This window comes from Lissotriton vulgaris, chromosome 6, assembly GCF_964263255.1.
Source record: "Lissotriton vulgaris chromosome 6, aLisVul1.2, whole genome shotgun sequence".
NCBI lineage: Eukaryota > Metazoa > Chordata > Amphibia > Caudata > Salamandridae > Lissotriton > Lissotriton vulgaris.
The window spans coordinates 363,424,294-363,437,640 of NC_141694.1; the positions used below are offsets into that span (position 1 = coordinate 363,424,294).

The window sequence follows — 13,347 nt, forward strand, 5'->3', positions numbered from 1 at the left end:
CTACAGGAAGCCCAGTGCAGGAAACACTATTTTACACTCTAATAGCCAACATCCGGCCCACTTGATTCGGAGCATTCCTTTTGGAGAAATGCTCCGAATAAAAAGAATCTGCAGTACGGATGCCGAATGTGCGGCTGCACAGGAGGCATGCAGGTTACGTTTCCTGGCTAGGGGCTATTCAACTGAGAATCTCACCAAAGCGATCAGGCGTTCTAATTCAGTTAGCAGACAGGAGGCATTGATTCCTAAAACTAGAAACATCCATTTGGATGTCTCCTTGGCAGGGGAGGTTTAAACTAGTTCCCCACGAGTCATTTTGACATATAATAGTCAACATGGGGCTCTTCGGAAAATCATAAACAATAACTGGAATCTGGTTCGAAGTGATCCAGTGATTGGTCACAATATAGACATCAAGCCAGTATTGACATTCAGAAGATCCCCTTCGATGTCTAAGGCTCTAGTTAGCAATACCTTGGAGCCCAAAGCCTCAAACATTTGGTCAGCACTAAAGAAGGGCTTTAAGGTGTGTCCACAGTGCAAAGCCTGTCGATTTGGCAGCAATAGAACACACTTTAAAAGTCCCTTTCATGAACATCCTATCGCCATTTCCAAGTGGCTTACCTGCAAAACTGATTATGCCATTTATGTGTTGGAGTGTCCGTGTGGGCTTCAATATATGGGCAGTACTAAACTGCCCGCCCACAAACGGATACTCCAACACATACGCGCAATATCGGGGCACGATCAAAATTATCCGGTTGCCAGGCATTTTCAGGATAAACATCTAGGCATTCCTGATAAGCTCCAATTCTTTTTAATTGATTGTGTCGAAGTCTCAAGGAGAGGAGGTGACCGTGAGACCAAACTCCGTCTCCTTGAGACGAGATACATTTTGGAGCTTAATACGAAAAATCCTAATGGCCTTAACGACAGGGAAGATCTCTATACTTGTCTTTAGGATCAATCAGTATGCCCATAAGACCTGTCCGGATTCATTAAGTAATTTGTGTTCCCCACGTGTTGTTTCTATCTTGTATATAATGATGTATAATTTTTAAACAACAAAATTATGTACCTTTTTTAGAAATACTTTTCTATGACTATATTCTCGAATTATCTGTCATAACACTTGCACTTTATTGCTAATTTTGCACTATCACTATAAGCACTTTTCATATTTTTGGCAGACATTGTGACTGGCCCACTTGGGCTCTATTTAGATTGTGTGCAAACGTTGTCTCATGATTTTGGACTGACGCTGCTGTTTTGAATATGAGCATATTATTTCGACTTTTTACACAAACTGGATATTTAGATTTGATACAGAGTAATAGGCCAACGCTTATGTACATAGATACAATTATTTGTCGTGTATATACATTGTTTTTCCACCGGTTTGTGTCTTGTAAATATGCTCTTTCATTTATAAATTGTACATCTGATTTTATTAATTATGAAACAGCACTGAGCAAAAACTAGGTTTTTCATTAGGGCATTCTTTGATTGCACAAACGCAGCGTTTTAATGTAAAGTATGTTTTCCATTTCCATGATACATTTCAATGCACTGTCACTTTAAATGTTCTGCTCACTGTCATGCAGTTTGTCATGTGATCAAGACTTCTCAAAGGCGAAACGCGTCATGGCGGCGCGCTGGCTTTATCGAATTAAACCACCCTTGCACCAGCACCTTTGGTTCGACTCTTTGTTGCTTTTTATCCGGCATTTTTGTCTTCTAAGTGACAAGCTTCGTCATATATATATATATATATATATCTCTAAGTGAAAGTGCAACACTTGAAATCCAGAGTTTATTTAATTCATCTTTAATCTACACATGCTACCTTCCTTTATGCATCTATATGTCTTCCATGTACTTATTGATCTATATCTTTGTTACTTTTGGATCTATATATTTATTACTTTTACATATTTATTACTTTTCTTCCATTTCAGCATATCCAATGCACTACCCTATTTTTCACCCTATACTGCTCTCAATATATCCTCTACCTTAACTCTCTGGCTCATCTCAAACCTCTTTCTACAATTTCCAATGCACTAACTTATTTTTCACCCTATACCTCTATCAATATATCCTTTATCTCCACTGCCTCATTCATTCCAAACCCCATACCACTACTATGATCCTCAAAATACCCCTTTCGAGACTCATCCCTACTCCACTCATTCCAAAGCTCCTCCTACTGCTATGAGCTCCAAAACATACCAAAACAATATTCTAAATCCTTCCCATGTATCCCTCCATTATCCTTTTCAATCCATATAACAGACTTACATATCCACCACTCTAATTTCATAATTCCCTATTCTTATTCACCACTAATCCTTTATGGGTTCCGGAGTAGCGTGCTACTCACCTAAAATGCACTTCAACACCTCATCAGGGGTAGCAAGCGCTCTATAAGTAAAAACCTTTTTACCTCTTCTACCCCTTCGCTGTCCTTCTCAATCCAAATAACTGACTAACATATCCATCACTCAAATTACTTTTATATTTCACTATACCAATTCATCACTAACACTGTATGCATTTCAGAGTAGCAGGCTACTCGCCAAAAAAGCACTTCAACACCCCATCAGGGGTATAAAGCGGTATATAAATGCAAACCTTTTTCCCTTATAGGAAATAGAAAACCTTTTTCCCTCTTCTATCCCTCCACTATCCTTCTCAATCCAAATAACTGGCTAACATCCACCGGTCAAATTACTTTCATATTTTCACTGTACTAATTCAAAAGCGCTTCAACACTCCATCAGGGTAGCAAGCACTATATAAATGCAAACTTTTTTCCCTCTTCTATCCCTCCACTATCCTTCTCAATCTAAATAACTGACAATCATATCCACTGCTCAAATTACTTTCATATTTTCACTATACTAATTAACCACTAATCCTTTATGGGGTCTGGAGTAGCGAGCTACTCGCCAAAAATGTGCTCCGACGCCTTGTCAGGTGTAGTAATCGATATATAAATGCAATACAATACCTCTGCGCCCATACATTAGGCATCCACGGTTGCTTCATGAACTACAACTGGCCCCATACATCAGACATTCAAGGTGTACATTGAAAGCTGGATAATATCCTGAGAACCTGATTAAAAAAGGTTACACTTTTATATTACTTTCCTAAGACGTCCTACTAAGGAACACTGAAAGATTCTAAGAGTATAATACCTCCGTTTTTTTTACAAGGGTTAGGGATCTATTTTACAGGTAAGATGCAGTTTAGTATTTTACACTTATATACGCTCTGTTCATTATCGGGTATGTAAGAAAATGTCTGCAGCACCAGGTCCGAGTTATTAACGAATACAACTTGCATGGGAATGCCCTTATTTTTTTATTAATTTATATAATGTAGTTATTTATTTTAGTTGTATATAGCGCTAGCTAGACCCGAAGGTGTCGGAGCGCTTTACATGGTCGGGAGCGAATCCAGTGGAACAGGAATACAATAAACATATGGGGATAGATACAGTAGATAAAAGTGCTCAGCACAATAACAAACAAGCAAATAGCCAACTATGACATAACTTTCAGTCCTGCGCACAAGATAATAGACCAAGACGAGTAGTCTGAGAATTTAAGCATTTATTGAGGAGAAGGAGGTTTTGGTCCCTTTTGAAGCCAGGGAAGAATGGGTTGCGTCGCAGATCGCAGAGAGTTCCATATGCTCGGAGCATTTCCAGAAAAAGAGCAATACTTGGTAGCATATTTTTTTATAGATTGGGGTGTAGGAGCAAAAGTGTGTTGGAGCTTCTCAGCGATCTAGAAGTCCCTGCTTTCGTAAGTTAGTTTTCTAAGTATTTTGGGGAATGTGACTGGAGGGCTTTGTGGATGATACAGGCAGTCTTGAAAGTACATCATCCTTCAGTAGGAAGCCAGTTGAGGCGCTTGAGAGCAGGAGTGATGTGTTCTAACAGTTTGACATCAGTAATGAGCCGTAGTACCATGTTTAGGACTGATCTCAGTGGTGCGAGGTGAGATTTTGGCGTTCCAGTGAGAATGACATTGCCGTAGTCTAGTTTGGAGAAGACCAGAGATCACACCACAATCTTGAAATCATATGCAGGGATGATTGGTTTGAGCTTTTTTGAGGTGTTTAAGGGCAGAAAGCACTCCTAAAGCACTCCTTTGGCCGAGTTTTTTATGTGTTCTTTCATTGACATGATGTTGTCCAAGCAGAAGCCCAGTGATTTAGCGGAGGTGGATGGAGAGAGAGAGAGAGACAGAGAGAGAGAGAGAGCAATTTAAGGCGCTCCGGTCTCTGATCCATTCGTGAATAGGAAGATGGTTGCATTTGGGGGAGAATAGGACTATTTCTGTTTTGTTGGGGTTTAGCTTAAGGTGATTAGAGTGAAACCAGGAATTAATCTTGTTCAGAGTGACGTTTAAATGTCGAATGTCCCTGGGTGATTTGTTTTTGTGATAAATTGGAGTATCATCTGCATAGAGTTGATATTTGATCTCTGCTTGCTTTAAGATGACCAGGTTCCTTGAAGAGATTGAACTGGGAGGGGGGAGAATAGAGCCCTGTGGCACTCCCAAGGTGAGCCGTGTGGGTTTTGATAGGTTTGAGTTGATTTGTTGCGCACAGTGTCTAAATCCTTAAAAAAAGGAAAATCCTGTTTTAGTTGCAGCAGTAGAGTTTAGTGTAGAGTAACTTGAAAAAAAAGCCAGGTAAAATAAAGAGTGTAAAGATGGGGAATAATTATTTTATCAAGTTTAATCTCTGAATTTCTCACCCTTTTAAAATTATTATACTATACAGGTATAACAAAGTGGGTGAAAAACTGGAAGAAAAATGACTGGAAATTGACCACGGGTAAACCGGTAATTAATAAGGAAGACTTTGAGAAACTCGATGAGCTGGTCCAGGATATAGATGTCACGTGGGTGAGTATTTGAAGTATTTTCTGTTATCTCTGTAGCCCAAGCGATTGGAATTAAAATGCACCATATGTTTAAGGTACTCAGTTGTTTTGCAGTCTCGTAAATTCAATAAAATAAATATAGTTATTTGGATAGACACACACTGGGAGCTTCCTCTGTCACTCGAAAAAAATGGCAGCCTAATATTGAGCTCACTGGCCTTCTTAAGCCCTAGCTCCTAAAAGAGTGGCATTGAATCGCTTAAACTGGTGACAGAGGAGGCCGGAAGACAGTGGCACTGCCAGCACAAAAAATAATGATTAAAATCACCAGTTGGGAACGTGGCAAATCCAGTGAAGCTGACCGCACCCTTCCCACTCACTGGGAATGTGGGCTTCACTACCTTATGAGAAGAGTGGCGTAGGCATGCTGCATGACTGGAAGGTGCCAATTCGTAGCTAGAGCATATAATCTGGGAGCAGTAATTCCAGAATATGCCATGTAGAGGTAACAGGATAACATGCTTGCTTACTTGCACACAGATGGTATTGCCTGTATTAATTTAAATCACGCCCTTGTGTTTGCCCATTCAATCAAGGAATACAATACAACACTTTAAAAAATATTTTGCAGGAGGTTAGTTTTAGCAATTGCTGGACCTGTACGAGCCACATCATAGAATGCGTCATTACTTACTGATAATGGCATTACTCTTAGCCCTACTTCCTCACCTTCCTTCTTAACATGTGAGGTCCTTCGCCTCCCCCCAGACCCACCCCCAACTTATAAAAACACTGCCCGCCTCCTGTACGTAAACAAGCCAAGCCTAGAACTCGGTTTGACTACACCGTAAGGGGGGGTGGGTCCTAGAAGGAAGGGGATGGAGTTGGACTAGGAGAAATGCCATTATTAGTAAGTAGTGGACGCATTACCTCCCATCCCTCCCTCGCCTTCCTTCTTAACATGTGAGGAAATCGCAAGCAGAAACAAAAACGAACAACTGAGTAAAAAAGAACAACATTTCAATAACGTGCCCAATTCACAACACAAAAACACCCTATTCCTTCATAGAGGACCAGACTCTGTGGCCCAGGACATTATCCAAACGTTCCAGACCAGCAATCCGATAGTGGCAGACAAAAGGGGAAGACCAAGTCGCAGCCCTACAGATTTCCACCACAGAGGTACCTTGCAATTCAGCCACAGTTGCCGCCATACTGCAGGTAGAACACCCCTGCACTCCCACAGGATGATCAAACCTCTTTCACCTTGTAAGCCAAAAAGACCGAATCCAGTGACTCAAAGGAGCTGTGGAAGGCTTCTCACCCTTCTTAGCAGGACCAAAGTTAACAAACAAAGCGTCCCACTTCTGGAAGGACTCCACCACGCGAAAATACCATAACAAAGTCCGCCGTATATCCAAACAGTGCAAACAACAGTCTTCAGCCTAGGAAGGATCCGGTCAAAACTCAGGTAAAATCACCTCCTGACTGAGATGAAAAGTTGAATTAACATTAGGGACAAAGGACGGAACCGGAACCAGCACCACCCAGTCCGAAAAGACCTTGCAGAAAAGATACTTACAGGACAAGGCCGTAACTCCCCCAACCTTCTAGCCGAAGTGATGGCGACCAGGAAGCAAGCCTTGAAAGTCAAGAGCTTCAATTCCAGCCCCTCGAGGGGCTCAAAAGGAGGACCCAAAAGGACATCCAAGACCAACTGCAAATTCCAAAAGGGAAAGGATTAAAAAGGCAGAGGAAAAAGGTTCAAACGACCCTGGAAAAATCAGGGCATCTGGCCCCCATCATCCTGCAAATAATGCCAAGAGCCCCGAAAAGCCTGAATGGCTGACCACTGCACCCGCAGACAAGCAACCGACAGACCCAACTGGGCCCCATCCTCCGGAACCGCATAACCAAAAAGAGGTGAGCCACAGTAGGATCCACCTCCTTACGAGCACACCAGGCCGAAAAAGCTCCCCAATGCATAGCATAAGAGAGAAGCATAGAGGATCTACGAGCAGCCTGCAACATCACAGCCAAATGGTCAGGTACTTTTTTTTTGCAAAGTTTTATATAGCGCTGGCTAGACCCAGAGGTATCAGATCGCTTTACATGAAGATCAGCGAGTTACAGGTTACATAGTTATATCAGTTGGATCAGCGAGTTACGGTTACAAAGTTACAACAGTTTGAATCAAATAAAGAGAGGGGAGGTGGGGGGGGGGGGAGACACAAATGGGGAGATGAGGAAGACAATGGCAGATGACCATCTGGGTAGGTGACGGCCAAGGGGCCAGACTCCTCTATAGCTGCATAGGACAGCTCCACCGGGCATCGGCCAAGGTTGCTCAGGCTCCGCTGTAGGTATCTACATCAGTTGAATCAGTGAGTTACAGGATACATAGATACATCAGTTAGCATCAAGAGAATCAGAGAGGAGGGGGAGGGAAGGAGACCAAACGAGGAGACACGGAAAACAATATCAAATGTCCGACTGGGTAGGTGATGGCCGAGGGGCCAGACTGCTCTATAGCTGCACAGGACAGCTCCATCGGGCATCCGCCAAGGTTGTTTGGGCTCCGCAGTAGGTATCCACATCCGTTAAATCCGCAGGTAAGTACAAAACTTTATCCCTTTCTTCCCACGGGGCATCGTCCAAGATCAGACTCATTAGAGGACGTCGGGAGAGATCGAAGGAGGTGGAAAAGGAAATGGCTACCTGGAGGAGGGTGATGTAGAATCGTCTTGCTCAGGGGGGGAATTATGTGCAACCACAAGGCACCAGGCACAAAGGAGGCAGATGGGACGCTGTGCAAGCTGTATGGGATCCTGCTGACATATTGCATCAAATGCTGCTAGAGAGACCAAGTCAGATAAGGTATGACCTCAACATGTGCTGTCACCGGTGGAGCTTTAATGCATGTGTTGTGAGGTCTGTTCCTCTGTTCCCCTCATTGGTGTGTAGCTTTTGTTATTTCACCCTTAGGGAGAGGATTGAACTGCCCTTGTTTTTACTTCTGGGCCCCAGTCTTGTAGTTACTCCGTGCCTCTTTTTATTATCAGCCTTGCACGCCATCTCTGGCACTCGCTGGGTTATTGAAGCCTGTGGTTGTCTCAAACGGCCGACATTTTGAAGTCAGGCAGGTCGCTGGGGGCTTTCTTATTTGTTCAGATGCCGCTGGGGAGCCCTGATCCTGTAGTCCCCTATGCTCTTGGTGACAATGCTCACCAGTTGGCTGTGGCGGCCCCAAAGCTCCTCTCCGTTGTTGTGCTCCGCTCTACGAGGCTCCACCTCCGCCTGTCTTGATGTCAGCGTCCCCCACTTCTTTTTTTTTAGGACTTGTGCCCTGGTTGTGAGGGACTCACTGTACCGCTCTGGGTATTGGGACCCATTTTCATGCTTACATAAGGGCCCCCTGACACACCTGCTCTGCTTGGGCACATGTAGCATCGGCTAACCCTCTGCCACCTTCATTACTTCCTCTGCCTTTCTCCTCCCCAAACCAGCTAAGTTCCACTGTTCAACCGCCATGCCGCCAAGTGTAACTTCCTTAATGTGCCCAGGGCAAAAACTAGAAAAAGCAACGGAGACTGAACCACAGGAAGGACCCACTCCGGACAACAACCCAAGGCCACTGTGGTGCAATCAATACCACCTGCGCCCTTTCCCTCTGTATCCGGACCAGATGAAACAGAGGGAAAGCATAAAGAAGGTCCTGAGGCCAAAGACAAGTCAAGCTGTCGACTCCCCACTCCAAGGGACACCGACCCAGTGAACAAAACAGCTCCACTTTGGCATTCCCCTGGAACGTAAACAGGTCAACCTCCAGGAGGCCCCAACAAACCACCAACTGGCTGAACAAACAGGGAAGCAGGGAGAAATCCTTGGACGATGGAATATCCCTGCTCAAACGATCGGCACAAACATTCTCTACCCCCTAATGTACAGAGCAGACAGTCCCAGAACCCAGCTCTGAGCCCGCAGGAAGATGTTGCTGGCCACCAACTTCAAAGATCGGGACCTGGTCCCCGCCCTCTCAGTTAACTTAGGACTAGACACCAGATTGTCTGTCTGAAACACCACCTTCTGACCCTGCAGAGAGTCCTGAAAATGGAGCAGAGTGAGTCAACTTGCACGTAGCACTCCAGATAAATGACATCCGGGAGTCCCTCAGAGACCATTACCACTGAACCTTCTCCAAACTCAGACAAGACCCCCAACTGGACAGGCTGGCATCTGAAGTTACCACCAGCGGGCCAGGCGTGACAACGAGATCTCAGACAGAAGATGACGGTAAAAGCACCAGGAGAGGTCCTCTCTGATCCAGTCTGTCATCCGCAGCGGAGTCAATCGATCCCGAGTCCCTGGAGACCATCCTGCCAGAATCCAGTTGACTAGGCAAAGAAGGTGAAATCGGGTCCACTGCACAAGAAACACCACAGAAGCCAAATCCCCCTGCATCCTCAACCACTCCACTGCCGGAGGAGCCTCATGGGACATCAAGGCTGAACCTGCATAGTTAAGGAGACCAGGTGCCTTTCGTACAGAGTAACACGGACCTCCAAAGTCTGAAAACGAGCCCCGATGAGGGGGCCAAAGAAGATTTTCCCCAGTTCACCAAAAACATGCATCCCTGAAGAACCTCCAAGACTTTCTCGACCTGAGCGAGCTACAGAGACTCCTCCACTGCATGAATCAAAAGATCATACAAATAGGAATAAAGAAACACCCCTTCCTCATGAAGGATAGCCATGAGGGGAACCAGGCCCCTTCGTAAAGAGAGGACTTGAGGCCGAAGGGAAGAAGACCAAACTGAAAATGGGCGTCTCCTACCTACCGCAAACCTCAGAAATCGCTGAAAGGAGGGTGCGACAGGGACGTGAAGATAAGAGTCCTCGAGATCCAAGGAGGCCCAAAAATCTCCCAGCTGGACCAGTGGAATGAGGGCTTGAATTGTCAACATTCAGAAGTGAACAGTACAAACCCAGGAGTTGACACACTTTAGATCCAGCACAAGCCGAAAACCTCCAGAGACCTTCTGTACTAAGAACAAAATGAAGGAGGCCCCTGTGCCAATTTCTGACACCGGCACCCTGCAAGTGGCCCTTCGAGCAGTTCCAACCTTCGCAGACTGGCGGTCGGTACAGGAGTCAGCCACACACCCGTATTGGGGAAAATGCAGAAAATCGATCTCATAACAATGTTCCACAATGCCCAGGACCCAGCGATCTGACACATCCAGAAGTCAAAGGGAATGAAATGCCTGAGCCTGCCATCCACAGGCATAGATCCTTCCTCTGTGACTCCATCAATAGCTACTTTATTGAAAAGATAATCACAATTAAAACTAGCATCCCCACTGTTGCCGCCCTACTGAATTCCACAGTGGCCTCTCCCAACCCCGCCCAGTATCTCAAGTTCCCCACGCTCACTGAAGAAATCTTCTTCTCTCTTCTTAGGAAAATTAAGTTTGTCTCCCCCCCCCACGATAGCTGCCCCCCCCCATATTAGTCTGGAGATCTTTCTCAACATTCCTATGCCTCCCTTTCTCTTTTGAACAACTCCCTCTCCTCTGGGGTGGCCCCTCTCTCCTTCAAAACAGCTGTAGTTTCACCCATCCTTAAGAAACCTGGAGCAGACCCCGGCACTCCCTCTAACTTCCGCCCAATCTCCCTCCTCCCCTATTTGGGTAAAGTCCTGGAGGCCTTTGTGGTTAACTGTCTGAGCACCTTCGTTGAATATACTCACTTTCTTGATCCTCACCAAGCTGGTTTCAGACCTCAGCATTCCACTGAATCAATTGCCCTGGCCGTTCACGAGGAGCTAAGAAAGGGGGCAGACCAGAACATCTCTCAGGCATTGGTGGTCCTGGATTTGTCGGCGGCATTCAACACCGTCGACCATACCATCCTCCTCGAACGTGTCGATCACGCTGGCATCCGGGGGCTACCACTGAGATGGATCACCTCCTTTCTCCAAGATCGAGTCCAGGCAGTCTCCCTCCCCCCCTTCTCCTCGGTGGGAAAGCGTCTCACCTGTGGAGTCCCGCAGGGCTCCTCGCTCTCACCACTTCTCTTCAATCTTTACATTCGTCCCCTAATCTCGGAGCTTCAGCAAAAATCTGTGACCATCTTCAATTATGCTGACGATCTTCAGCTCATCTTTAACATCTACCCCTCCCCGTCTTCCATCCAAAACGTCCACTCTGTCATGACCTTCATTAGCTCCTGGATGAACCTAAATCAGCTTAAACTCAACCCGACAAGACCGAGTTAGCCCTCATTGGGCCCCATGGTAACCCCTGGAATTCCTCCTTTTGGCCCCTCTCACTTGGCCCCTCTCCCTCCCCTGTTGACTCTGTCAAGAGCTTAGGCATCACCGTTTGCAAGGACCTCTCCATGAGGGCTCAAATCAACTCAGTTGTATCCGTCTGCTTCTTCCATCTGCGTCTCATTCGGAAAATTAGCAGACTCCTCTCCCACGAAGCTCTTGTTCAGGTCACTCAGGGACTAGTCATGTCTCGCATAGACTATGCGAACTCCCTATATGTGGGCATACCTGCATATCAATCCCAACGCCTCCAACTCATCCAGAATCAGGCAGCCAGGCTGATTTATGGCCAACCAAGATCTAGTCACACCAAGACTCTCCTTAAGAAACTTCATTGGCTCCCAGTAGCCCAGCACAGCCTCTTCAAACTTGGCTCCCTAATTCACCAAGCCGTCTCCTCTCCGGGGCCTTCTTTCATTTCCTCTCTCTTACACCGCTATGTTGCCCAACTTGCTTTACGCTCCTCGAACTCTAATCTTCTGACCCCCTGCTCCTTCAGACCTAAGAAACATGGAGGCCTGAGATTCTCTACCTAGGCTCCACTCCTTTGGAACTCCCTCCCCCCAGCACTCCGCCTTCTCCCCTCCTATGCTCACTTCAGAAAATCACTTAAAACTTGGCTCTTCTCATTAGCTCACGGCTAGTTTCGCCCTGCTATGTACCTCTCAGCCCTCCCACTCCAGCGCCAAGAAACCGTAGGTGAACGTGCGCTCTACAAATCCCATTTATCATATCATATCAACTGTGATAGTCAGGGGCCCTTCTCGGCAGACCCTTTAGGAGTAGGAGCAGAATGCTTGGGAAAAAAACTAGTCTGGAATCTTCTCCTCCGGAAAAATTGATGAGACTCGCCCCTTCGGGGACGACCTGGAGGACCTATTCCAAGGTTTGCCAGAAGATGAAGCACCACGTTTATAAGGTAGGGCATGTTTCCGCTCCTTGAAAGCCTTAGAAATCATGGTTGGCAACTGATCCCCAAAGAGAGCTTGACCCTCAAAGGGCAACGTCAGTAAAGCCGTTTTCTTCCCAGGATCAGCCTTCCACTGTCTGAGCCTTAAGGAATGGTGTGCAGCCACCAAAGCCCCAGTGGACAGAGCTGAAGCACGAATAAGACCGTAAGAAATGTCAGCCAGCAGCTTAGCCTGTTGGTCCATGGCCGCCAACAGCTCTGAGCACACTGAACCATCCTGGACCGCCATGGCCAACTTGTTAAAACCCTGCACCAAGGACTGAGCAGAATAAGCAGAAAATAGGCTTGCCCTCAGGGCCAAGTTCTTAGCAGCAAAGGCCTTCTTAAGGCCTGAGTGAACTTTCTTGTCTGTGGCATCAGTCAGGGTACAATCCTCCGGCTGAATGGCAGTCTTACCAATCCGAGTAGCCAGAATTGATTCCAATCGCACAGTGTGGGGCAAGGGGTCATCCCCCTCCAAAAGATATAGTTTCTGGAGAAAGTGAGGGACCTGAACCTTGTTCATCTCCCTCCATTCCCTCATCACCATCTCCTTCACTGAGCCCTGAAAAGGCATGCCCAACTGGGAGGGCTTCACGTGCTTGGAAAAAGGTCCCTTCCATCCTCTCCCTGCTGGAAAGGAGGAAACCCCAAGTTGTGCCGCTCATGAGCCAAAACGTTACACATTTCATCCCTGGAGACATTTTTTCTGCCAGAGGAAGTAGAGGGCCCTTACCTATCTGAAGGGCACAACTCAGCACCGGTATCCACAGTCAGACGCTGGGAAGGACCAACAGGCAAAGGTCGAGCCTGCAGGGTTTTGGAAACGGCCGCCTGCATCGAGCCCTGAACATCCTCACTGGACATGAGATGCACGTCACTCCCATCACGGCCCGGCAACCTAGGTCTCTTTAGAGGGACCAGAGAGCCATCCAAAGAGGAGGACACCCAGTTGTTCCTCTTAAAAACCACTTGCGACCCATGGCAGTAGAATAATCCCCACCAATACAGCAGTCCAGAAATAGCTACAGGGAACTCTAGCAGAAAACCAATAAGGCCAAGCCACAAATATCCCACCCAATCAGGAACAAGCATTTGCAATGCAATAGGTCTCTCATTAGGAAATTTTGAGCTATTGGTATTGTAAATGACAAATATTTTATTT

General features: G+C 46.2%; 1 protein-coding gene across 2 annotated transcripts in view; it reads left to right on the top strand.

Annotated features, from left to right (window-relative positions):
- LOC147707339 (ribonuclease H1-like) overlaps positions 1-13,347 on the top strand; it is a 687,926-nt gene that overhangs the window by 595,611 nt on the left and 78,968 nt on the right. For both annotated transcript variants that reach the window (XM_086926384.1, XM_086926385.1), the window contains one exon: positions 4,801-4,925. In XM_086926384.1, the coding sequence (XP_086782510.1) occupies positions 4,801-4,925 (125 nt within the window). The remainder of the gene's footprint in view (positions 1-4,800; positions 4,926-13,347) is intronic.